Source organism: Manis javanica, chromosome 2 (assembly GCF_040802235.1).
Source record: "Manis javanica isolate MJ-LG chromosome 2, MJ_LKY, whole genome shotgun sequence".
In the NCBI taxonomy this organism is placed as follows: domain Eukaryota; kingdom Metazoa; phylum Chordata; class Mammalia; order Pholidota; family Manidae; genus Manis; species Manis javanica.
Genome location: NC_133157.1, coordinates 7,188,882 through 7,213,580, shown reverse-complemented (window position 1 = coordinate 7,213,580; position 24,699 = coordinate 7,188,882). Strand labels below are relative to the sequence as shown.

At 50.7% G+C, this 24,699-nt stretch overlaps 1 protein-coding gene across 8 annotated transcripts; it reads right to left on the bottom strand.

The window, feature by feature from the left end:
* Positions 1 to 416: 416 nt before the first annotated feature.
* CIZ1 (CDKN1A interacting zinc finger protein 1) lies at positions 417 to 15,384 on the bottom strand. 8 transcript variants are annotated; one of them, XM_073223883.1, is made up of 18 exons: positions 14,869 to 15,378; positions 14,211 to 14,322; positions 13,885 to 13,997; positions 13,084 to 13,155; positions 11,278 to 11,507; positions 9,080 to 9,173; positions 8,801 to 8,930; positions 7,973 to 8,294; positions 7,687 to 7,888; positions 7,345 to 7,466; positions 6,565 to 6,744; positions 5,760 to 5,884; positions 3,882 to 3,969; positions 3,324 to 3,437; positions 2,964 to 3,122; positions 1,404 to 1,473; positions 1,085 to 1,206; positions 417 to 754 (listed from the first exon to the last, which is right to left on the bottom strand). In XM_073223883.1, the coding sequence occupies exons 2-18, from the start codon at positions 14,315 to 14,317 to the stop codon at positions 539 to 541; spliced, it is 2,466 nt and encodes an 821-aa protein (XP_073079984.1). In that variant the 5' UTR covers positions 14,318 to 14,322; positions 14,869 to 15,378; the 3' UTR covers positions 417 to 538. The 8 variants fall into 8 exon arrangements, with proteins under 8 accessions (XP_073079984.1, XP_073079973.1, XP_036863976.2 ...); XM_073223872.1 differs by having other exon boundaries at positions 7,687 to 8,294; positions 9,080 to 9,158; positions 14,869 to 15,384; XM_037008081.2 differs by having other exon boundaries at positions 7,687 to 8,294; positions 8,801 to 8,903; positions 9,080 to 9,158; positions 14,869 to 15,383.
* Between the last annotated feature and the right edge of the window lie 9,315 nt (positions 15,385 to 24,699).

Below are 24,699 nucleotides of genomic sequence, written 5' to 3'. Positions count from 1 at the left end.
GCTCAGGCCCGGGGTCAAATCCTGGTCACTCACCCGACATATGACCTTTAGCAAACCACCTGATCTTGCTAGGCCTCAGTTTCTTTGTGTGATTTGGGGTCAATGAGATGACCTACTCCTAGGGTCATCAAGAAAATTAAATGAGACCTGACTTGAAGGTGCTTCCTTAACTCCCATATGCTATTAAGAGGGAAACTGAGGCTCAGAGAGGTGAAGTGCCTTATGATCCCAGAGTCCCTGGTGCAGGAACCTGTCTTGGGCCTTCTGGTTCTGCCAGCACCTGTGCCCAGAGAGGCTGAGAGCTGGCTGGGGTGGCCCCCTTCCCCTGTCCGCTCAGACAGAATGCCGGTGAGGTGAGGACTGTATAGCCAAACTACCTTCTTTTATTGGATTTTTCAGTAAAAACACCAGCCACATCAAACTACCTTCTTTTATTGGATTTTTCAGTAAAAACACCAGCCACATGAAAGTTTCCATACAGAATCCTAAAAAGCATAGCAGATCTGGATCAGATGGGGTGGGCATGGGGAGCGCCCTCTCAGGTTTTGAGGCGGGTTGAGCGCCGGGGTGGTGGAGGCTGGGGAGGCTGAGCTGTCGCCTTGCTGGGGGTTTTGGCTGTGACCTGGGTACTGGGCTGCGTGGGTGGGCGGCCGCCAGAGGAGAACAGAGCAGTCAGGGCATTCCGGGCGTTGATCGCACACCTGCGGCTCAGGGGCCTGGTGGACGGGCTGGGGTTCTTGGCTTTCTTGTATTTCTGGACACAGAGACACAAGTGGGATAGGGCTTCCTCCCTACCTGGTGTGCTCTGGCCCAGTCCAGCTGAGACAGTGTCTGACATGCTGCGTGACCCTGATGCTGGGCCTCGTTGGACCAGAGCTCAGGAGCTAACAGCCAGCCCCCAGTAACCCCAAGAACAATAGCAGAAAGAGCCTGGCTCCATTCTGGCTCGGATTCCCTTTAAAGGCAGGGCCTCTTGTTGTGGGGTGTGTTCAGGGGCTGAGGCCCAGCTAGGGGCAAGGGGGCCACTGGCCATCCCCATCAGCTTGGATGGAGTCTGAGTCCCTGGGCAGGAGGCCTCACTCACCTGCAGCTTCTCAAAGTGGGCCAAGGACTTGCAGTGGGAAAGCTGTGCCCCTGAGTTGCTGTGGTAGAACTTGTGGCAGATGCGGCAGATGTAGCCCATCACAGGCACCACGAAGTCCATGCCTGTGGGACAGCAGGGTCTGTGCACTCACATCCCGCACACCAGCCAGGTGTCCCACCCTCTCTAGAAGCCCTTTTGCTCCCCTACCCTTCACATGGGAAAAGAGAAGAAGGCAGGGCGACAGGCTGCCTGGCTAGGATGCTATGGCTGGGGTCCAGGCGCTGGGCTCCTACAGGTGGGGTAAGGGCTGGGGCCTTACCATATGCAGTGTTGGGACAGTAGCTCTCTGGGCCTTTCCACTCCTGTATGGATATATCTTTGGACCTCACCTGGAAACACACAAGCGTCAGCCTGCCTTCTGACTCCCTCTAGCCTTTTTCCAAACGCTGGTAGGGCCTGGAACTCACCCACGCTCTTCAACACCAACCCCTTGATTTCCAAGAGCTTGGGGGTAGCATTCTCTAAGCTTTTGAACATGCTGATCCTGCCTCGCAAAGTACCCTTCCCAGTCTCTACTTTTCAGGCTCAGCTCAAATCAGTCCCCTCCTCCAGGAAGCCCTCCTATTCCCACCATAGCCATAATCCATGCCAGGTGTGCTGAACACTTCACAGTGCCATCTCACTGAACTCTTGTAACAACCTATGGTTCACCCAATTTATGTAGGTGGAAAGTGAGGCCCAGGCACATTAACTCACTTGCCCAGGGTCACATAGCTGATTTATGGAGGAGCAGGGTAGTGACCCCTGGTGGGGCCCAAATCCCAGTCACTGAACTATGAGTCCCCTGCCAGCTCCCTGAGTTCCTACTTGTTGCTGCAGTGACCTCAGTCCTGTAGGGGTGAGTTTCAGGTGATGAAGGCCCCCTCATCTTACCTGCTGGACAGGGGCCCTTCCATTGAGGCTGACTCCAGCCACATCAGCCCCCCCATCCCTAGTAGTGCCCTCCATCCCTCACCAGGCAAACAAATGTGGCTTCTAAGAATGACAACCACTTTTGTCGCTACCCTTCCTTACAGGAAGGGTGTAAGGCTTGAGTTGAGACCATTACTTCTGAGCAGAGGAAACAGGTTCAGAGAAGGCTTGCCCAAGGTCACACCATGCTGACCGCTGAGCAGCAAAACTGGCAGAGCCGGTCTCTGCACTAACTTGCTTAGGGCTGGAGGCCATCCACAGACCCCATGTGACCAGCCTCTCAGCTGCTCCATCACCACCCTGGACTCTTAACAGGTGAGCTCTGAGGACCAGCTCTGGATCCCAGCACCAGGGCCTGGCCCAGAACGGGTGCTCTGGAAACACTTATTAAACTGAACAGAACCCAAGCTCCTTGGCTTCTCACTCATGGGAAGCAGCGGGGCTAGGACGTTATGAATTCTGGCTCTGGGTTATCACTTCCTGGCATCCAAGTTGGTGAGATTCTACTGGAAAGTGCTTGTACACAGCTGGCATATAGTAATTGCTCAGATGTTGACTGCTGCCGCTGCCATCATCTTACACCGACTCTTCCTGTATATGCCACATAGCTCTCCCTCCTTGCCTTTACTGAGGCTGTTCCCTCAGCCTAAGATGCTATTTCCCTTTCTCAACACAGGTCAGAATTTCAGCTAGCCTCCGAGGCCCTTACACCTTTCACCTGCCACCTTACAGTCATCATAATGTGTTTGCATAAAACAGTTCCTATTAATTCTAATTTCTGACATGCATTAGTGCCTACAAATGCCAGCACAGTGCCTCCTGGCCCCGGGAGGTGGGGTAAGGTCCCTCCTGGGCTGGGAGTCCAGCCTCCAGCCTGCCCCCTACACCCTCTGCTCCCTCCAAGCACCTGCTTGCAGAATTCCTCCTCGACCTCGATCTCTTCTTCTTCATCCTCCTCCTCCTCCTCCTCCTCCTCTTCTTCATCACCCTCGAAGCAGCCCACAGCATCCACCGTGATGAAGTGGTCCTCATCTTGGCCGGCTAGCTCTTTCTCAAGCATCTTGAGCTGCCCAAGGAGAGCACCAGGGCTCAGGTCCGTGCTCTGGGCAGCCAAGCTGCCATGCCCCATCCAACCATAGCCCTGAGAGTCCCAGTCCCTCCAGACCTGTTATGAGTTTGGACTGGGATAAGCCTCAACTTGCTGTGTGGCCTTAGACAATGCTCTGTACCTCTCTGGGCCCACGTCATCTGAGGGAGCTGGCTTTACCTCCTTGGCTTTGTCCTTGTGCCCCTGGGACTTCACATGTTCCACAAACTTGCGGGGGGTCTTGAAGTAGCGGTTGCAAACAGTGCAGAAAGGTCGCAGGGATTGTTTGGCGATCTGCAGACAGGAGGGCAGGCTAAGTAGGTAGTGGGCAATGTCCCCAGATGCAGCCAGACAGTGCCTAGCTGAGTCCTCAGCTCCCACCTGCAGGCCAGCACATCTGTAATCATCTGGCTGTGCTCCACCCCTGTGCTAGTATGTGGGCAAACATGCCCCTCCCTGTGCCACTGGCGTGAGATGGGATGGCAGATGGCAACAGAGAGAAGCCGGGGGAGAGGGTGGCCACCAAGAGGTTCCCCATGAGCCCCATGGCTGCATGGCAGGGTGAGATGATGCCCACTTTGGACAGATGGGGAAACTAAAGCCCAAAGAAGAAACATCCGAGATGCCATGCTTATATGACTTACAGTGATGCAGAAAGACTGACATTTCCCTTCTGCTCCCAACCCGGCCTCCCTCCTCCTCGGCCCTGGCTTGGAGGCAGCTCGCAGGCTCCCATACCTTGTGGTCCTGCGTCCTGCGATGCTGGATCAGGTCCCCCATGTAGTAGACCTGGCAGGTGTTGCACCAGCGCCTCAGTGGAGGCTCTCTGGGTGATAAGAATCAAAACAAGGGTAGTGTGATGCTGTGTTCTTGCTGAAAAGACAGCAGCTCTCCCGGCTGCTCCATAAATGCAATGCAATCCCAACAGGATCTTTCTTTGGAAAACGTGACCAAATGGTTCTGATATTCATCTGGTAGAACACTCAAACAAGAATAGCCAAGGAAGCTTGGGGGAAATGAGATTTAGAAGCATTTGGGATACCAGGAGGCCACCAGGACAGTGACACAACTGAGGATATCTGGCCTTGAGAACACCTTTTCAGCCCTCAGTTGAAAAGCCCTGTTGTTCCCAGAACTCTTCTTGTCCCTCCCCCGATTCCTGGATTTGTCACCACCCCAGTAAGCCACATGCCCCCTCAGGCCCAAGGTACCACCGCCACTGCATTTTCCACCAGAGACTGGGAGAACCTGGTCTTTCTCCAGACCCACTGGACTGTGGTAAGCTCGGGGGGGGGAGCAGGACTCTGTCCTGGATCCCCAGGGCCTGGCACAAGATGGGCCCAGACTTCCTGACTGTGTCACATGAAGGAAGGACAGGTGGCCTCCTGTAGGTCCGCCGAGTTCTGAGCAGCCTAGGAGCCAAGCCAGAGACGTCACTGGGGAGACAGCCCAAGGAGGCCCCTCTGCCTGAAGTTTAACAGCTTGGGCTTTCCAGCTTTTTTGTACCACAAGATACATTTTTACATAATCAAGCTCATTCTGCAAATACAATTTTGAACCTTGTTCTAACCTGACACTGCATTGTACATCTATTTCCACGTTATCATGAATTCCTTGCCATTGTGCTATTTATTCGCTATTCCACCAAGGTGGACAAGCCTTAACCGATCTAACAGATCCCCTAGCTTGGGATATTTTAGATCATTTTCACCACTACATTAAGTGTAAGGAACATCTTGGTGAGTCACATTCCTCCTGTGTTTATGATTATTTCGCCTAAGTGTAACTCCTAGGACAGCAGGCAAGGGAAGGTTTGAAGCTTGAGAGCACACTATAAAACCACACAGGGAAGCTCTTCTCAACATGAGGACAGGCTAACAGAGATAGCTGCCTTTGGAGAGGGTGCTTCCTGACACTCAGGGCGTGCAAGCAGAGGCCACCCAAGAGCACTTCCTGTCCCCTCACTCAGCTTGGGGAGCTGTAAGCTATGACCCTCTGTAACTGCTCATGGCAGAGCCCCTGACCACTGACTCAGGGCCTGTCCAGCCTGTGAAAGGGTTTGATTCGGCTTCCATGGGGTTTATTTTGTTTTAATTCTGACTAGCAGTTAACATTTTGAAATTGGGAGATTTCACATACAAATCTAGGTTTCTGGATTCTCCTGCAAAACTAGGAGATCTGGAGCTGAAGGGCAGTTATCCCATGCAACAGAGCCCACACCTTCCAGGGCGGCCCGAGCCCACGCCGACGTGCTTCTCCCACGGCACGGATGGCTGCCTGCAGGATCCAGCTCCGTAGGCCAGGAGGGCAGGGGTCTGTACCATGACCCTCTTCCTTCCCACGTGGATGGCCTCACTGTTCCTGCCCGAATCAGCCTTAGAAGACCATCTAGCTCGTGAATTCCTACACTGTACCCCTCACCAGGCCATTTTTCGAATGAGGAGCTCTGAGGCCCAAGGCCACGCAGTTAACGGTGTTGACGAGGCCTCTGGGGAGAGTGATGCTTGACCCCAAAGCCGACCTTGCGGACAGCTGACTCGGGGCCCCTCTCGGTCTGTCCCAGCCTGAGAGACTGCCTGCCTCCGGACAGTATGAGGCCTCTGGCCGCCCACTCACTCGCTCTCTCTCTCCAGGACATCTCGGGGCACAGGCAGCAGGGACAGGAGGCAGGCTGGGCTCATGTGCTGGATCTCCCCGAGCCGCTGCTGGTGCTGGGCCCCTGACATGTGGTCCTGGAACTCCTGCAGCAGGTGGGAGCAAGGGGTGCATAAGGAGTGAGCCCAAGGAGGGGGCCTCCAACCTCAGCCCCACGGCCACCTCACCACCACAGTGACGCCATTTCTATCACAACAACCCTAAGTAGGCCAGAAAAGGATGGTAAACTGAGGCAGAGAGTGAGCACACGGCAGCCAGAGCTTCTGCTCCTCCTGGGGACTGTGGGGGGCCCCAGGACAAGGAGTAGCTTGCCTAACCTCTAGGACCCCACAGCCCGGCCTTGGGGAGGCAGAGGTGACAAGGCAGTAGTAGCAGTGGCACGAGAATAAGGATCATTAACACCGTGCTCACTCTGGGCCCAGCCTGGGCTCAGGGCTTCTGTGCTGAGTCACCGAATCCTCAGAACCACCCAGTTAGTTGGGTTCCCAATGTTTCTTTGTCTGAGGCATGGGGAAACTGAGGCACAAAGGGTGGGTTCACCTCCCAAGGTCTGTGCAGCTGGTCAGGGCCGATTCAGACCAGGTCTGCCTAACTCTAAAGCCCTGCTTTCTTGGCAGGTTAGGGAATGTTTTCTGAGCAAATGCACAGCTACCAGGGGCAGGGCACCTTGGGGCCACGCAGGTAGCCATGGGAAGGGCAGGTTGGGCATCCCTTCCAGGCCCAAACCCTCCACCCCACCCCTCTAACTCCCCGCAGTGGGCAGTACCTGCTGGCTGCTGCAGCTGGCCTTGCAGATGTAGCAGAAGAACTGGAAGGCCTGCCTGGGGGGCACGCTGGCCACGGCAGAGGCAGAGGGAGAGTCGCCAGAGTGGGGTACAGTGCTAAAGGCCCGGCTGTCGCTGCTCTGCAGGATGGTGACCTTCAGGGAGCTCCGGGCACCCCACACCTGCACCGGCAGCAGGAGCAGGGCTAGCACCGGCCCCAGTGCTGAACATTTACGAAGACTGGCCTGTCGCATCAGGGCCTGCTGACAGCCCACTTTACAGAAGGGGAAACTGAGGCTCTGGGCTGTTAGTGACTGCCCACGCTCACACAGTGAGGCAGTACTACCGTCAGGATTCGAACCCAGGCCTGCCTAACTCTAAAGTCCACGCCACCCCACCCTCACGTGACAGATGGAGAAAGAGATGCCAAGGGACTAATGGGTTTGACCACAATTACACGAGGAGACAGAGCAGGGATCCAGAGTGGAAGGCACAGGCTTCCACTCGGCACTCACTCCACTAGGACAGCATGACCCGTGTGAGGGGACCGGGGGCTCTTGTCACCGGAAGTGCCTCCAGATCTTCAGAGCAAAGCCATGTGAGGACCACACAACAGCATGAGAGCTCGAGGAGCCACTGCCGAGCCCAGTCTGGCCTGCGTACCAGTCCCACATTCACAGGTGGGGAAACCCAAGCAGGCCCTGAGGTGGGCCAGGGCAGAGAGGGACCCCCACCACTGGGCACTGTGGCCCTCGTGCAGCCACATTAGCAACTCTACCCACCCCGAACATCTCTCTTGCTCTTTTTTCACATTCTCCCACATCCAGGCCACTGGTCAACTCCGCCTGGCTCTCCTCCATGCTGACCTGGGTGCCCCCAGGCTCCGGCAAGGCCTCCTCCAGGCCTGAAATGACAGACATGCTCTGTTTCCTGGTCCATCTCCCCTCTGCACCCAGAGGGACCTGGGTCTGAGAGGACCTTGATGCCTCCGGTGCAGATGGCCCCAAACCCTGGTTCCAGGCCCAACCCTTGGTCCCAGTTGGGAATGGAAAGTGCTGGGGGAAAGTAAGGTCTGGGAAGAGCTGTCCCATCGCCAGGCCAGCTGGCAGTCAGCGCTCACTTACCTGCTCTGGCTTCTACTGTACCAGGCAGTGTTTCCAGCACCATGGGATGAACCAGAAGTGGTACTTGCTCCGACACCGGCACCAACACCTGGGTCTGAGGCCGCCCCTCGTTCTGGACCAGTGGCTGCACCGGCAACTGTGCTGGAAGTGGCTCTGGTGGCTGCTCCCGTGGCCGGACTCTTGGCTCTGCTTCTGCCTGGACCTGTGGACATGTCTGTGTCTGTGCCTGCTTCTGCAGCTGTGGGGGCACCTGCCTCGGGGGCTGCAAATGAGCCCATGGCTGCACCTGCAACTGAGGCTCTGCCTCCTGCAGTGGCACCAGCACTCGCCGTGACACTAAGTGCTCTGGAGAGGTCTGTGTCTGGGCCTGTTTCTGCAGCTTTGGCTGCACCTGGGAGTCCACTGGCAGCATCTGGTGCTGAGTCTGTGGCTGCACTTGGGCCTGGATTTGCAGAACCTGTGGCTGGAACCGTGGAAGCACTTGGACTTCCAGGGGCTCCGGCAGCAGCTCAGGTGTCTGAGTCTGTTTCAGTGCTGTCATTGGGGCCTGTGGCTGTACCTTCACCTGCAGTTGCCCTGTGGGCCCCTTCTCTGTGGGATCCTCTGAGCTACGAAGGAACAAAAGGAGATCAAATTCATGTCTTTTCATTGGACCGGGAGGCTCCCCAGAAAGGCCAAGACCCAGGTTCCAATCCAAGCTCTACCACAGACAAGACAGGCACCTAGGCAGCCCCCCTGGCTCTCTGAGGCCGAGGGTCCCCTAAGCAAATTGGGAGGAGAGCTTGCTCTCACCTCCCAGAGCTTGCTGACAAGTGTCCAAGGCCCTGTAAAGCTGCTCACTCTGAGGCCCTAGAGGTACCTCCTCACCCTGCTGACCTGGCCTCCCTAGAGCGCCTGCAAGAATTTCAGTCACAGTGAACACACCAGTCTGTCTGGCCTGAGGCCTGCCTGGGAAAGGTGCAGAATTAGGTCTGTGCTTCCTCAAGCTAGAGGCTAAGGCTCCTTCCTTGCTCCAGCTCTCCTGAGGGTCCTGTGCCCGCTACATACACCCTGACTTTGCAGGAATGAGGGTACAGGGTTCCTGGGCTCCAGGCAGGTTTGCAGCATCACTTACCTCTTTGACCTCTTAGCTGGTGGCGCAGATACTTCACAAGACTCAGGCTCAGGTGCTGAAGTGCATTTCTCCATGATGTCATCTGTGCATGGGGGGATACCCTCTTCTGGAAAGGAGGGCAAATGACTGACTGCCAGTGTCAGGTTCAGCACAAATGAGATGTGGTGGGTTCACTCTGACCAAGACCCCTGCCTCTCAGACCTGCCTCCATCATCTACCCTGTACCCACCTGCCCCAACCCGCGCCCACCCTGAAGGGCCAGCAAGCTCCCTCCCTTACCTTCTGGGGTGTCTGTTCGGGGCTCTGCAGCTTCCTCAGACCCCTCTGGGGGGTCTGACTTGTCTTCCACAGGCATTGTCTGAGAAGAAGAATCCTACTTTCTTTCAGAAACTATTTTTGACATCTGCCTCCCACCCCTGCAAATCTGTGCTTGCCCAAGAGCAGCTGTGGCAGACCCTCAGGGCATGAGGGGGCCTAGGGGCCTCTGCGGGCCTGGCCCCAGGGCGGTCAAGAGATGATCCTAAACACCCCGGGAATCCTGCCTAGGGGCTTCCATCTAGCTGCCTGTTCAGTGAACCTTGGCTGGGGGACACACAGCTCTCTCCTGGCCCATGGTGCTGCCTCCTGACGTGCTCACCCCCTGCTCCTCAAACAGCCAGAAGGAGTCTTCTAAAATGCAAACCTGACCATATGCCTCCTGTCTCTCTCAGGCTGACACCCTCCTGTGACTCTCACAGCCCTGGAGTACTCCTTCCTTAGCCCAAGTCTGGAACCGTCTCCCCAACCCCCTACACCATCTGACCTCTGCCCCCACACCCACTCTCCCCCTCATCTTCTCCAGTCCCACACTGGCTTGTCTCTGGTTCCCCAAAGCCCCAGGCCTCAGGCATTCACCCAGAGCCTCAAAGACACTTCTTGCAGGAAGCCTTCCTGACCTGAGTAGGTCCAGACCCTTAGCACAGGGCCCCAGAGGGCCTTGGTTTTCCTTTTCATGGCATTTCCCATCATCTCAACTAACTGGTGGGAGCCTTATTTGCATTAGTGTCTCACTATTACCACCCTCCTCCCTGGGCCAAGATCTCCAGAAGGGCCAGGAGAGGTTTGCCATCTGCACCACTAGGTTCCCTGCAGGAACTATGGGTGTTCGCTAAATAAATGCATGGCTCCCTCTGGTTCCAGGCCACCCCAGCAAGCTCCAGGAAGCCGCCTGCAGACTCCCTCCCTCCTGCTAAGCCCGAGGAACCAGCTGGGTGGGATCATGTAGCACAACAGGACTCCATGCCCTCAGAAACAACTGTGCACCACCCTGCACGACTCGGGCACTGGCCTGCAGGTCAGGAGGCCCCAGCTCCAGGTCTGTCTCAACAGCTCTGCAACCCAAGGCAACCTCCACCCTGCTCTTTGAGCCTCAGTCTCCCCATATGTAAAATTTCAGGAGGAGCAGTGGACACCAGACAAGGCCATGTTATGACAGGTTCTACTAGAAGGTTGGAGGCAGGACCCCGTTCTGGAGGGAAATGCCTCACCCCACATGGGGCTGCCTCTGCCCAAAATGCTCTCAGGAGCAGGGCGTGTGTGAGGTACTGCTGGGACATTCAGGGACAGGACTGTCTCAGGGAGGTTATTCCCTTTGCAAGCATCTTTGAGCCTTTCTGCTTATGTCAGGGGGAGCCTCCTTTTGAACCCTTTACCACCTCCCCAAAGCACAGGGCGCAGGCCTAGGACCTTCAGATGGCAACAGTGTAGCTGAGGATTTATAACATCATTCAACCCCGATTACCTCTCTTTAACTTCTACACATGGTCGCTAGTTTAGACTGTTTTTACAATTTTAGGTAACGATATGTTTTCTTTTTAAATAAATGTCCTTGGCTTTGGAGCACTTGAAATGTGGCAAGCTGAACTGAGATTTAAGTATAAAATACACACCAGATAGTAAAGACTTGGCATAAAGCAAAAAAAGGAATGTAAAATGCTTCATTTACTTTTTTATACTGATGACATGTTGAATGATAATACTTTTTATTTTGGGGGTTAAAGTACATTCATAAAATTAATTTCACCTGTTCCTTTTTACTTTGTTAACGTGATTACTTGAAAAATTTTAATGACCTATATGGCTCACATTTTATTTCCATTGAGTAGTGCTGAGTTAAGGAGAACTTTTAGATTATACCTTTAATACAATGTTATATGTCATTTGTATCTCAATTTTTTAAAAAGGAGAAATATTAGGTAAATAATAATAGTGGTGGTGTTTGGACATGACAAAAACCACATCAGGGGTTCAGGAATGTTTAAAGTTTGGAAAACACCAGACAAGTCCAACTGACCCACCCCAGCCCTGGCTCATTTTACAGATGACGAAACTGAGGCGCAAAAGGGGTAATGACTTGCCAAAGGCCCAGTGGGAGTCACAGCATTGGTTTGCCCTCTCCCACTCCCATCTCTATCTGCCCTGCCCTGGCCCCCACTCACCTTGCGGTTGGGGGTGGTGGAAGATGGGGTCCGGCCCTGTTTCTGGGGAGTCCGCCCTGAATGGTTGAGCTGGGAGGGGCTTATGGGTACCCCAAAAGGAGGGGGGCCCAGCAGGGACTGGCGAGTGGCCTGAGGAAAGAACTGCTGTAGATTCGGGGTGGCCAGCTGTGGGGGTGTGAGGCTTGGAGCTGTCAGGTTCGGGGTTGCCAGGTTGTAGCCACGGAGGTTACCTGCAGGCGAGAAGAGGGATTACAACCATGGTTGGGAATTGGGTGGTTGGGGCTAGGGTCAGGGGTCAGTCCCTCAAAGCATCATGGGAACATGAGGATAACTGTGAAGAGGACCCTCACCACCCAAAGGAGGCCAGAGATGGAGAGAGGAGAGCAAAAGACCCACACAGTCCCTCCTTGGGCATTGGTGGGGAGGAGGCTTTAGGGTTGGTTTTCTGCTCCTGCTGGGGGCAGGAGGAACACTTTTCCCTCCCCAGATCCCTCCCTGGTCAGTGTCTTGAGCACCCCAGCAATTCCTTAGCCTAAAGGAATGTGAGAGATCCAGCATAGGGCCCAGAGGGCAAAGCAGCAAGATGACTGGTCCCTGGAATAATGACATACACCTGCCCCCTCCAAAGTCTACTGGGAACCAGCACTTCCCACACACAGCCTCCGCCACTCTGCCCAGCCATCATCAGGGGAGGTATTATCCATTATTATTCTATCTCCATTCCCACCCGCTCCTTCCAAAGCCCCTTTATCCCCTGACCGAACTTCAGCCATAGCTTTTGCACAGGATAGCAGCTGTGATCATTCTCAAACCACATTCTGACTTCACCCCCTCCCTGCCTAAACCCTTCCATAGCTCCCTGCTGCTCAGGAGCAAAGCCCATTTCTCACCCTCCCAGAACCCCCTCTGCCCTCCTCCCTGGCCTTATTTCTTGCCATTCTCCCCACACATACCCCCACTATCTCCAGCCACAAGCTCCCATATTTCTCAAACAGGCCTGGTTTCTTCCTGCCTCTGGGCCTTTGCACCTGCTATTCCTTCTGCCTCAGCTGTTCTGTCCCCACTACCTCCCAATCACCTTTCAGACTTCCCTTTAGGTGTGTCTCCTCTGGGATGCCTTACCAGACTCTCTGTGTGTCCCCAGAGGCCCCATCTTCCCTGTTCTAGGACCAGATGCACAATTTCCTTGCCTGCCATCCAACCACACTGGGAACTCCTTAAGGGCAGGCACCCCAGCCGGCTTGGAGGTCCAGCACTCAGAAAGTGTTTGAGCCATAAAAGTGCAAATCCTTGCCCCAATTCTGGGACAGGAAGCACAGGGGTTGAGGGCATGGGTCAGATATGCTGTGAGAGCTGGTTTAAGTCTAGACTCTACAGTATAAGCTCTGTGACCTTCAGCAAGTCAGTTCCCCCTTTGTAGCCTCAGTTCCCTATCTCTAAAATGGGGATAATAATAGTGCTTGACTCACAGTGTTTCATGAGGATTCAGTGAAATATACAAGTGTGCCTGGTACATAGTAAGTGTTCAATTAACATTAACTTAAAACATATGTACAGAGAGAGAATGCCAACCAGCTCTTAAAACCAGTAAGATAAAAGATGGCGCACTCTGAAAGAAAAATGGACGAAGGGCATGGACAAGTCACAAAAAGAAATGCAAAAGTTTAACAGACAAATATAAAATGTTCACTGCACTAGCACACTAATCTGAACTAAAATGTTAATGATACAGCTTTTCTGCCAAGCAAGTGAGTAAATTACATGTACATACACACACATACACATATTTTAAAAAGCATATAATACCCAGTGTTGCCGTGGGCATGGTGAGACCGGTACTGTCATACGTGGCTGGCGGCATTGCAAACTGGTCCAGTCCTTTGGGAGAGCAATTTGGCGATTCTTATCAAGAGCCATAAAATATCCATCCCCCTTGACCCAGTCATTCTATTTTGGGGAATCCATTCTAAAAAATAATCTCAAACATGATATTCATCCCAGGGTTATTTAAAACAAACAAAAAACAAGGTTAAAAAAAAAAGGAAATAAAAAAACAGACCAGCTGAGTTTAGGTAAGCAGCACCTTGGGAGGAAAAGCAGAGAGACTGCTCTCACATGGGGAAACTGAGACAAGGGCACAGGCTTAATGCACAGGGCTAGAGACACCCATTCAGATAGCCATGAGGTCATGTGCCCCAGGACGTGGTCTAGCTCAGCCACTGCTGGTGCCCTGTGACCCAGGGCAAATGACTTCCCTTCTCTGGACCTCAGATTTCTCATATGTCAAATGGGATGTGGAGGAGACTGGTCAAAATAAATCTTTCCTTTCATCATTCCATCTAATCTGAACGTGAGTGAAGTACACTGACTAGTGCCCACAAATCCAGCACCATGGCCAAGGGCACATCTCTGTGGACAGACAGACCTGCATAGAGCGGAGCCACTTAGGGACTTCTGCCTCCTGGAACCTCAGCGTCCTCATTCGCAGACTAGGACGCTGAGAGGTGCTCCCTCTCAGGGTTACTGGAGGTGTGAGGAGATTCAGTGCAGTGGGGCTGTGGGGGTGCCTGCCACCGAGATGGAGTGAGGAAGGGACTGCAGCCATACCTTGCAGCTGCTGCAAGAGCAAAGCTCTTTGGAGCACGGAGCCGCTGAGGACGGAGGCCGAGGGAGCGCCCTGGAGATTCAGGAGCTGCTGCTGAGGCTGCTGCGGGAGCCCCCTGTGCGTTGGGAGGGGGTGTGAGAGGGTTACGGGAAAGGGCAGAGTCCCCTTCCCTCCCCTCCCTGCAGCAGATAAGGAACCTCTTGGGGCGGGAACCCATGACCTCCAGGACTCAAAGAGGGCCGCCCCTGGGACACAGTACTGTGATGATGGGTCTGGAAAACGGGTCTGTGCGGCCGGGCCAGAGCCACCCAGCCCTCGGGGAACTCACCGGCCAACGGCCACGGGCAGCGGGGCCACTGGCGGCAGCTGCTGGAGCAGCTGCTGGAGCTGCAGTAATTGCTGCTGTTGGAGCTGCAGCTGCTGCTGGTTGAACATGGCGGCTGGAGGCAGGAAGGGCAGTAAGGCTGGGCCCCCCACAGGTCAGTCCAGCTCCCTCCATCCATGCCACCCTCCCAACCTGCCTGGCTGAGCTTCATTCACAGCTACACCTCGGTCCTGCCAAAATTATGCCACGTTTGCACCTGCTCCCTTTCCGCGGGCCTCCCATCCTGCCCGCAGCGGCAGGAGTCAACCGCCCTCCCGCCAATTTCCCCCCAATCCTACCCGCAGTCCCTCCTTCCGACGCCCGACCGCCGCCACCCCCGTATCCCCCTGCTCCATCTTTCAGACCCCAATATACCTGTCCACCCCGTCTTCGGCCTTTCTCTGCCGCCACGTCCCGATGCCAGCGCCCCTCAACTCACACCCCGCGTTGATACTCCCACTTTCCCCCATGCGCCCACTGTGTCAATAACAGCACCGCCCGCTGTCTTTCTTTCACTTTCGCCCGTGACGAAAGAAGGAGTAAGGTCTCCCTCCACCCTAATCCCGCGCCCCCTCCCCCCGCAGGTACAGCCAGCGTTACACATCAAATCCGGTACTCCCACCTGCCCACGAAGCCCGCAGCCTCCATACAAGTGGCCCCCACGCCTTCAGTCCGTGGCCCCCCGGCCGTCCTCCGCCGGCACTCCTCGCCTCTGGAGCGGTTTGGCTGCGGGAGCCGCAAGGCCACCTCCCGCACCCCCTCCGCAATCGCACCGCCCCCACCGGCTGAGCGGGCGGACGTGAGGCTCTGGCTTGCAGATCCGGGACTCCCTGCAGCTGGACTGGGTCCTGGCCACTGGGAAGGCTCAGCTGCGGGCCTGGCTGGGGCAGCGCCCTCTCGAGGACCGGAGGTCCTGGTGCCGCCGGCCGCTTTGCGCGGTCCTCCCCGCGCACCCGGCACCCTGCGCCAGGCACCAGGGCGGCAGCGGGCGCTGCACGGGGCTGCGAGGAGTCCCTAGGCAGTGGAGACCCTCCGCCCCCCGTCCTTTGCCTTGAGAAGGGATGACTCTGAGCCTAAGATCCTTCTGTCGCCCGGAGAGGTCTGTCGTCTGGCGGGGACATCGCGGACGATTTCGAGGACTGTCCGCAACCGACGCCCCCGCGGCCACCACTGTCCCGCGATCCGGGGTCCCCGCGCGGAGCTGTAGAGGAGGGGCGTACAATCCGCCTCTATACCTTCGGGAACCGAGACCCGGCGAGAGGGCGATCAGGACAGCCGGGCAAAGGAATTTGCAGCCGAAGGGGATGGGGAGGTCCGTCTGAAAGTGCTTTTTCTCGGATTTTACTCTGAAGGGAGTGAGGAGGGCTGACGCCAATTACAAAACATGGGCTCATCCTGCCCCTGAAACGATCCTGTCCCGAAGTCCCTCTCCTCGGTCCCCACATGCAGTCAACAAACGCAACAATTCGCGTTTACAAAGTAGCAATCCCTTTCCCCTTTTCTGTCACTCAAAGCGGTCCGTAACAGCCCTGGGCAATTCGCTCCCTTTGCATTAAGCACCGACTGTGTGCGGGCATGGCGCACGGTGGCGCTAGGGACGCGCGGACCCGAGGCCCGCCCAGCGCTGTCTGGCTGCGGAGACAGGAGTGTCAGTCAATCGCTACAGTCATGTGACAAGGGCTGTCCTAAAGCTCTGGGCCCGCTCTACTGCAGCCCCGGGCGGCGGCACAGGTGCCTAACTCAGCCTGGGCTAGGAAGCGCGAACGTGGCTCCTAAAGCGCGGGGCGGGGGCGGGGATCAGCGGGACGTCTCATGTTTGGGTGGAAGGGCAGCCTGGACGGTGGGAGCTTTGAAGGCCCGCCTGAGGTGTTGGGCTTTATCCTCGAAGGGTAGGGAGGGCTAGGGAATAGGGTGACAGCGTCACATCCTCCCGGTGAGAACCAAGGCTGGGACAGAGAGGAGGGAGTGAAGTGGCCAAATCAAGGCGGCCTAGGCTTCCAACCAGGTCCAAGTAGGATGATACCCTGATCTGGGTGCTGGGCTGAAGAAGCCTGGGGTTGAATCTGGGCCCCACTGCTTTCTGGCTAGGCGACCCTGGCTGGAGAGAGAGTCCTCTCTGAGCCTGTTTCTTCCTCTACAAACTGGGTGTCCCCTCCCAGGGTGGGTCTGAGGATAGTATTACATAATGTTTAGCACTGGCACCCGGCACAGAGTGAGCTTAGCAAATTGCCAAAGTGAAAAACTAAAAATAATGCTCATGTCAGTGAAAGTAGGGAAACCAGCGCTGGCTTCCTGTGTTGGTTCATCTTTCTGAAAAACAATCTGTGAGTTCTCAGTCAAGACTCTTGAACATGTTCTGCCCTTCGACCTGGAAACCCTACTTGCAGGAATCTGGCACAAGAAAATAATCACAAAGGAGACTTTTTTAGGCCAGTGGGTCATTCACAGAAACATTATTTATAATAGCTGTGTGGAAAATAATCAACTTTAGAGGAACAGCTAAATAAGTCATGGTGTCTGCCTCTTAAGGAATTGCACGCAGCCATCAGAAATTATGTTTTCAAAGGATATTTAAACATTCACAATACAATGTGAAGTGAATTCAGCAGGTTACAAATCTGTATGCACATTTTAACTCTGGTTTTGGAAAGAATAAATATATGTGTGTGGTGAGCTCATGGGGTTTTTCATTTTTTCTCATTTTTTCTAATTTGCTGTGATTGGCTTGGATGACTTTGTCATGGGGAGGAAGTGAACATTTCTTAAAATATATATGACTTTGTGATGCCTCCTTGAAGAGTAGACGAGATGGTGGATGGGAACTCTCTGGGGACATTGTTTGGGTCTAGACTCACATTAATTGCTTTTAATCAGTCCCTTGCAGGCAAAGCCCCCCAAAGGAATATGTTCAGAGGGAGAAGAGAGGCCCCATCTCTTTCTATCCCAGATGAAGTCTGAGGCTGTAGCAACACCCGGAGCACTCTTCCTTGCCTCGAATTTGAGATGCACCTTTATCATGAAATAAATTCGTATACTTAAGTGTATCCATGTTCAGACCTATTCTGCTCCAAGACTCTGCCTCTCTCTTCAATATCACATAGTCTGGTTATTACAGTTTTGGAATATATTTTAATACCTGATAGCACAAGCCCTCAGCATTGGTTATGCTTTATAAAAAATTTATTGCCACATACTAGCTCACAAAAAGAGCCTCAGTAAATTCCACAATATTGAAATTCTACCAGCCAATTTTTCAGACCACAAAGGTATGAAAGTAGAAATAAATTCTACAAAGAAAACAAAAAGGCTCACAAACACATGGAGGCTTAACAACATGCTACTAAATAATCAATGGATCAATGAACAAATCAAAATAGAGATCAAGGAATATATAGAAACAAATGACAACAACAACACTAAGCCCCAAATTCTGTGGGATGCAGCGAAAGCAGTCTTAAGAGGAAAGTATATAGCAATCCAGGCACACTTGAAGAAGGAAGAACAATCCCAAATGAATAGTCTAACATCACAACTATTAAAACTGGAAAAAGAAGAACAAATGAGGCCTAAAGTCAGCAGAAGGAGGGACATAATAAAGATCAGAGAAGAAATAAACAAAATTGAGAAGAATAAAACAATAGCAAAAATCAACAAAACCAAGAGCTGGTTCTTTGAGAAAATAAACAAAATAGATAAGCCTCTAGCCCAACTTATTAAGAGAAAAAGAGAGTCAACACAAATCAACATAATCAGAAATGAGAATGGAAAAATCACGACAGACTCCACAGAAATACAAAGAATTATTAAAGACTACTATGAAAACCTATATGCCAACAAGCTGGAAAACCTAGAAGAAATGGACAACTTCCTAGAAAAATACAACCTCCCAAGACTGACCAAGGAAGAAACACAAAAGTTAAACAAACCAATTACAAGCAAAGAAATTGAAACAGTAATCAAAAAACTACCCAAGAACAAAACCCCGGGGCCGGACGGATTTACCTCGGAATTTTATCAGACACACAGAGAAGACATAATACCCATTCTCCTTAAAGTGTTCCACAAAATAGAAGAAGAGGGAATACTCCCAAACTCATTCTATGAAGCCAACATCACCCTAATACCAAAACCAGGAAAAGACCCCACCAAAAAAGAAAATTACAGACCAATATCCCTGATGAATGTAGATGCAAAAATACTCAATAAAATATTAGCAAACAGAATTCAACAGTATATCAAAAGGATCATACACCATGACCAAGTGGGGTTCATCCCAGGGATGCAAGGATGGTACAACATTCGAAAATCCATCAACATCATCCACCACATCAACAAAAAGAAAGACAAAAACCACATGATCATCTCCATAGATGCTGAAAAAGCATTTGACAAAATTCAACATCCATTCATGATAAAAACTCTCAGCAAAATGGGAATAGAGGGCAAGTACCTCAACATAATAAAGGCCATATATGATAAACCCACAGCCAGCATTATACTGAACAGCGAGAGGCTGAAAGCATTTCCACTGAGATCGGGAACCAGACAGGGATGCCCACTCTCCCCACTGTTATTTAACATAGTACTGGAGGTCCTAGCCACGGCAATCAGACAAAACAAAGAAATACAAGGAATCCAGATTGGTAAAGAAGAAGTTAAACTGTCACTATTTGCAGATGATATGATACTGTACATAAAAAACCCTAAAGACTCCACTCCAAAACTACTAGAACTGATATCGGAATACAGCAAAGTTGCAGGATACAAAATTAACACACAGAAATCTGTAGCTTTCCTATACACTAACAACGAATCAATAGAAAGAGAAATCAGGAAAACAATTCCATTCACCATTGCATCAAAAAGAATAAAATACCTAGGAATAAACCTAACCAAGGAAGTGAAAGACTTATACTCTGAAAACTACAAGTCACTCTTAAGAGAAATTAAAGGGGACACTAATAAATGGAAACTCATCCCATGCTCATGGCTAGGAAGAATTAATATCGTCAAAATGGCCATCCTGCCGAAAGCAATATACAAATTTGATGCAATCCCTCTCAAATTACCAGCAACATTCTTCAATGAATTGGAACAAATAATTCAAAAATTCATATGGAAACACCAAAGACCCCGAATAGCCAAAGCAATCCTGAAAAAGAAGAATAAAGTAGGGGGGATCTCACTCCCCAACTTCAAGCTCTACTACAAAGCCATAGTAATCAAGACAATTTGGTACTGGCACAAGAACAGAGCCACAGACCAGTGGAACAGATTAGAGACCCCAGAAATTAACCCAAACATATATGGTCAATTAATATTTGATAAAGGAGCCATGGACATACAATGGCAAAATGACAGTCTCTTCAACAGATGGTGCTGGCAAAACTGGACAGCTACATGTAGGAGAATGAAACTGGACCATTGTCTAACCCCATATACAAAGGTAAACTCAAAATGGATCAAAGACCTGAATGTAAGTCACGAAATCATTAAACTCTTGGAAAAAAACATAGGCAAAAACCTCTTAGATATAAACATGAGTGACCTCTTCTTGAACATATCTCCCCGGGCAAGGAAAACAACAGCAAAAATGAGCAAGTGGGACTACATTAAGCTGAAAAGCTTCTGTACAGCGAAAGACACCATCAATAGAACAAAAAGGAACCCTACAGTATGGGAGAATATATTTGAAAATGACAGATCTGATAAAGGCTTGACGTCCAGAATATATAAAGAGCTCACACGCCTCAACAAACAAAAAACAAATAACCCAATTAAAAAATGGGCAGAGGAACTGAACAGACAGTTCTCCAAAAAAGAAATACAGATGGCCAAGAGACACATGAAAAGATGCTCCACATCGCTAATTATCAGAGAAATGCAAATTAAAACTACAATGAGGTATCACCTCACACCAGTAAGGATAGCTGCCATCCAAAAGACAAACAACAACAAATGTTGGCGAGGCTGTGGAGAAAGGGGAACCCTCCTACACTGCTGGTGGGAATGTAAATTAGTTCAACCATTGTGGAAAGCAGTATGGAGGTGCATCAAAATGCTCAAAACAGACCTACCATTTGACCCAGGAATTCCACTCCTAGGAATTTACCCTAAGAACGCAGCAATCAAGTTTGAGAAAGACAGATGCACTCCTATGTTTATCGCAGCACTATTTACAATAGCCAAGAATTGGAAGCAACCTAAATGTCCATCTGTAGATGAATGGATAAAGAAGATGTGGTACATATACACAATGGAATACTACTCAGCCATAAGAAGTGGAAAAATCCAACCATTTGCAGCAACATGGATGGAGCTGGAGAGTATTATGCTCAGTGAAATAAGCCAAGCGGAGAAAGAGAAATACCAAATGATTTCACTCATCTGAGGAGTATAGGAACAAAGGAAAAACTGAAGGAACAAAACAGCAGCAGAATTACAGAACCCAAAAATGGACTAACAGGTACCAAAGGGAAAGGAACTGGGGAGGATGGGTGGGCAGGGAGGGATAAGGGGGGGGAAGAAGAAGGGGGGTATTAAGATTAGCATGCATGGGGGGGAGGGAGAAAGGGGAGGGTGGGCTGCACAACACAGAGAGGACAAGTAGTGACTCTACCACATTTTGCTAAGCTGATGGACAGTAACCGTAATGTGGTTGTTAGGGGGGACCTGATATAGGGGAGAGCATAGTAAACATAGTATTCTTCAGGTAAGTGTAGATTAAAAATTTAAAAAAAAAAAAGAAAGAAAGAAAGAAAAGGGGGATTACTCCTTAACAGGATAAAACTATTGGTAAATCAAAGATCAACGCATGCTTTAAATATCCTTAATGTTGATCACTTAAAGGGTGTCAGATGATCAGCTATGGAGGTACTCTTTTCTGATAGTATTCCTTTCTCTTAATTAAAAAAAAAAAAAAAAAAAAAGCAGTTACTGTGTGCTGACCTCCAATGAGTTCTGCACAGTGGTATAGAGGGCATGTCAAAGTGTGGGCAAAGGGTCTGTTTGTTTCTACGCAGAAGATCAAGGCCTAGCTTGGATACCCAGAAAATGAACTAAGATACGATATGAGGAGGAGCTTCCGGCATCAGCACTCTCTGGAGGACTCGTGCCGGGGGATGATCATCAAAAAGCCTCCACAGGGATCCGGACGATGCTGCGGTTGTGGCTGCATCCAGCCCACCGTCTCCTGGACTTGCCATAAGAAGGAGGAGGGAGATGTCTAGGCTGGCATGTGCATACAGTGAGACAACGAATTTGACTGGATCTGTACTGTTGGAACTCAACCAGGAGTTGGGAGGGGTGCAAGTTGTAGCACCCCAAAATCTCATGACTATAGACTATCTATGGTTAAAAGAACATATGGGATGTGAACAGATCCCAGAAATGGGCTGCTTTAATTTGTCTGATGGTTCAAGTACAGTTGGACAATATCCATCATATCATAGATAAATTTTCACAAATGCCTAGGGTGCCTAAATGGTTTTCTTGGCTTCACTGGAGATGGATGGTAATTATAGATTTGCTTTGTTTATGTCACCGTATTCCTATTATGTTAATATGTGTGTGCAAATTAGTTAGTAGTTTAAAACCTATACATACTTAAGGTACTATACAAGAAGATATGTCAAAGAAATAATCAATCCTCCCAAGTTTCCTTCATATGCTACATCTATAGCTTTTCTTCTTCCTTCCTAATTACAAACCTTAAATAGAATTCGTGCCTCATATCGAATTTACCGAGTATCATAATTCCTCCAGGTGGTAAAGATACCTCGAGACAAGTGCTGGGCATAGAAGCCACAGGGCATAAATCTGCAAAGAAGTAAAAAGCTAACCTTTGCAAACAATATGGCTTCTCTCTCACTTACCAACTTTACATTTCCCTGTATGGCCCCGGAAGATGACTGGTTAGCCAGAGACGGGTAAGATTCCTCAAGGGAGGAACAACCTAAGACAGGCACAGTCGCAGGGGGGCCATCAGGTGAGAAATTGGGGATCAACAGAGGTGAGGCTCAGAACCTCACCCCCCCTGCCTGCTTTGAGAGAAATCTTCTGCATCCGTGGATGTCTTGCTGCCCTTGTCTAGCCTGGATTAATACCTAGTCCATAGGCACACACCTGATCATCTGATCATCTATATTTGCCTTCTTACAGCACTAAACTATGTTTTCTACCTTTATCTTGCATCTACCTACCACTTCAGCATTTTATTAAAAATAAAAATAATAATAATAATAGGAGAAATGGGGGATCAACATATAAATCAAGTACAAAAATCAAATGAATATTCATATTTGACCTGATGGTTTATAGGTCATATTGCATGATCAAAACCGAAAGTTTCTGTGATGAATGACCTTGTACTGTTCACCATGTAAGAATTTATTCACTCTGTAAGAATTCGTTCACCATGTAAGAACTTGTTCATTATGCTTCAGAAGATTGGAGACTGACGAGAATTAGGCTTGAGATGGATTAATGATTGTACATTGAGCATTGACCCCCCTATACTGAATTTTATTGTTGTTAACAACCATTTGATCAATAAATATGAGAGATGCCCTCTCAAAAAAAAAAAAAAAAAATTTATTGCCCCTACCTTCCAGGATAGCCCAGCACAGGGCTTCTCCCAGCGTAAGACCTTAGTTTGGCTGATGGATGGGACTGACTTGTGGGTAACAGGCTCTCCCTCCTCCCCGTCTCCCCCTTAACAGGTCCAGCCACAGTGGCTACCTTCTTTCCCCAAAGGAACCAGACTTCCCTCACAATGCTCCCTGTTGCCTTTCACTCCTCACCAGGCTAATTCCTGTTCAGTCTTCCCAGCCTGGTTCAAACATCACCTCCTCAGGAGGCCTTCCCTGATAGCCAGATATACCCTCAAAGCCTTCTTTCCACATGGGGAACTGGGCAGTGTGGGGCCCACTGGGGCCTGGGATTCCTGCAAACAGCCGTCCAGGGTCAGAGCCGCCCCAAGTCCAGGCCTCGGGACCCAGCTCTGTCTCTCTCCCACAGAGCCTGGCGTATTTATGATCACTTCTCCTTCCCACCCTCGGGTACCTTCCAGAGACAGACAGCACAGTGGTGAGGGTGATCATAGTGACGCTAACTATAGCTCTAATTCTTCACTGTTTCAAGCCCTGTTCTCAAGTTTTACCGAAATTCTTAGTACATCATGGAATCCTCCTCACACAACCCTAGGGAAACGTAAGATTATTGTTCCCTTTTGACAGATGAAGAAATGAAAGGTCAATGAAGTGAAGTGATTTGTCCAAGGTCGTTGGGTTAGAAAGTGGCAGAGGTGGGATTTGAACAACAAGCAGACTAGCTTCAGAGCTGTGTCCTTGATCTTTATGCACCCAACTGTCAATACGCAAGGGCACCTGCCTTGTTCTGGGCTCATGGGGAGCTCCTAACTGGCCCCAGGAACCTTTGGTGCACAGCCCCTACCATGCAGTGGAGGGCACTGTGTGTGCCCCAACCTGGCCCAGCTGCTTCCTCAGCAGTCACCTTGCCCCAGACCGGACAGGTGCCACTGCCTTGTACACCTGGTCTGCTTAGCTTGTCTTTCCCTCCACAGGGAATCTTTATTCTAGCAGGACAAGTCCCACATCTTTATTGACCTTTTCAGCCCCCTATGTCTTGCTTGAGGTCTGGCATGAAGCAGCCACTGATCAACATCTGTTGTAGAATAAATGAACAAAATCATCGAAAGAGCCAGAGCCTGAGCAGACTTAGTGACTAAACATAATGGCTTGACCCAGGAGCTGTGTAATAAGGCCACCAGTCAATTCAATACAATCAGCGTTTATTGAGCCCCTACTGTGTGCACAACAGAAACCCTATTGCATATAATAGCATATATTAGAACTTCTCCAACTTTGATGTACACAGGAATCTCCCAGGTTCTTGGTTCTTGGAAAATGCAGGTTATGAGTGGAGCCTGAGAGTCTGCAAATTCCAGGTAATGCCCAGGCTGCTGTCTGGCATCAGAGATACAGCATATGCAATATGTATAAGATATATAGTATGATCTCATTTCTATAAAAACAAAATGAAACAAGATGAATATATATATGGAAAAAGCCAGAGAATGAACACTAAGCTATAAATAGCAGTTATCTGTGGGTGGGAGGATGACCAGAAGCTTTCAAATACTGTGTAAAGTCTGATTTTTACAATCATGTTTGTAATTAGGAAAAACAACCCAGCCGTGATGGCACCCCTCTAGGCAGGTATCTGTAAACTGCACCCCTCTCCAAATTAATGGCCCCACTCCAGGTCTTATCTCTGCCCTCTCTGGTTTTCAAAGTATAAAAACGGGCTGGCTTGGAGAAGCTGCTTAGGATGCATGTTGTGTATAGTGGCTGCTGCAGCCGTCTAGAGGGTTGTCATCACCAGCAGTATTCTCAAAGCAATGGTTTCATGAGGATCCCCTGAGTGCCAGGCT

Coding starts and splice junctions, on each gene's coding strand:
- CIZ1 (XM_073223863.1), bottom strand. CDS start 14,317: ATGTTCAACCAGCAGCAGCTGCAGCTCCAACAGCAGCAATTACTGCAG. Junction 13,156..13,884: donor GCTCTTGCAGCAGCTGCAAG/GTATGGCTGCAG, acceptor GCTCTCCCAAAG/GACTGGACCAGTTTGCAATG. Junction 7,467..7,686: donor TACAGTAGAAGCCAGAGCAG/GTAAGTGAGCGC, acceptor CTGTCATTTCAG/GCCTGGAGGAGGCCTTGCCG.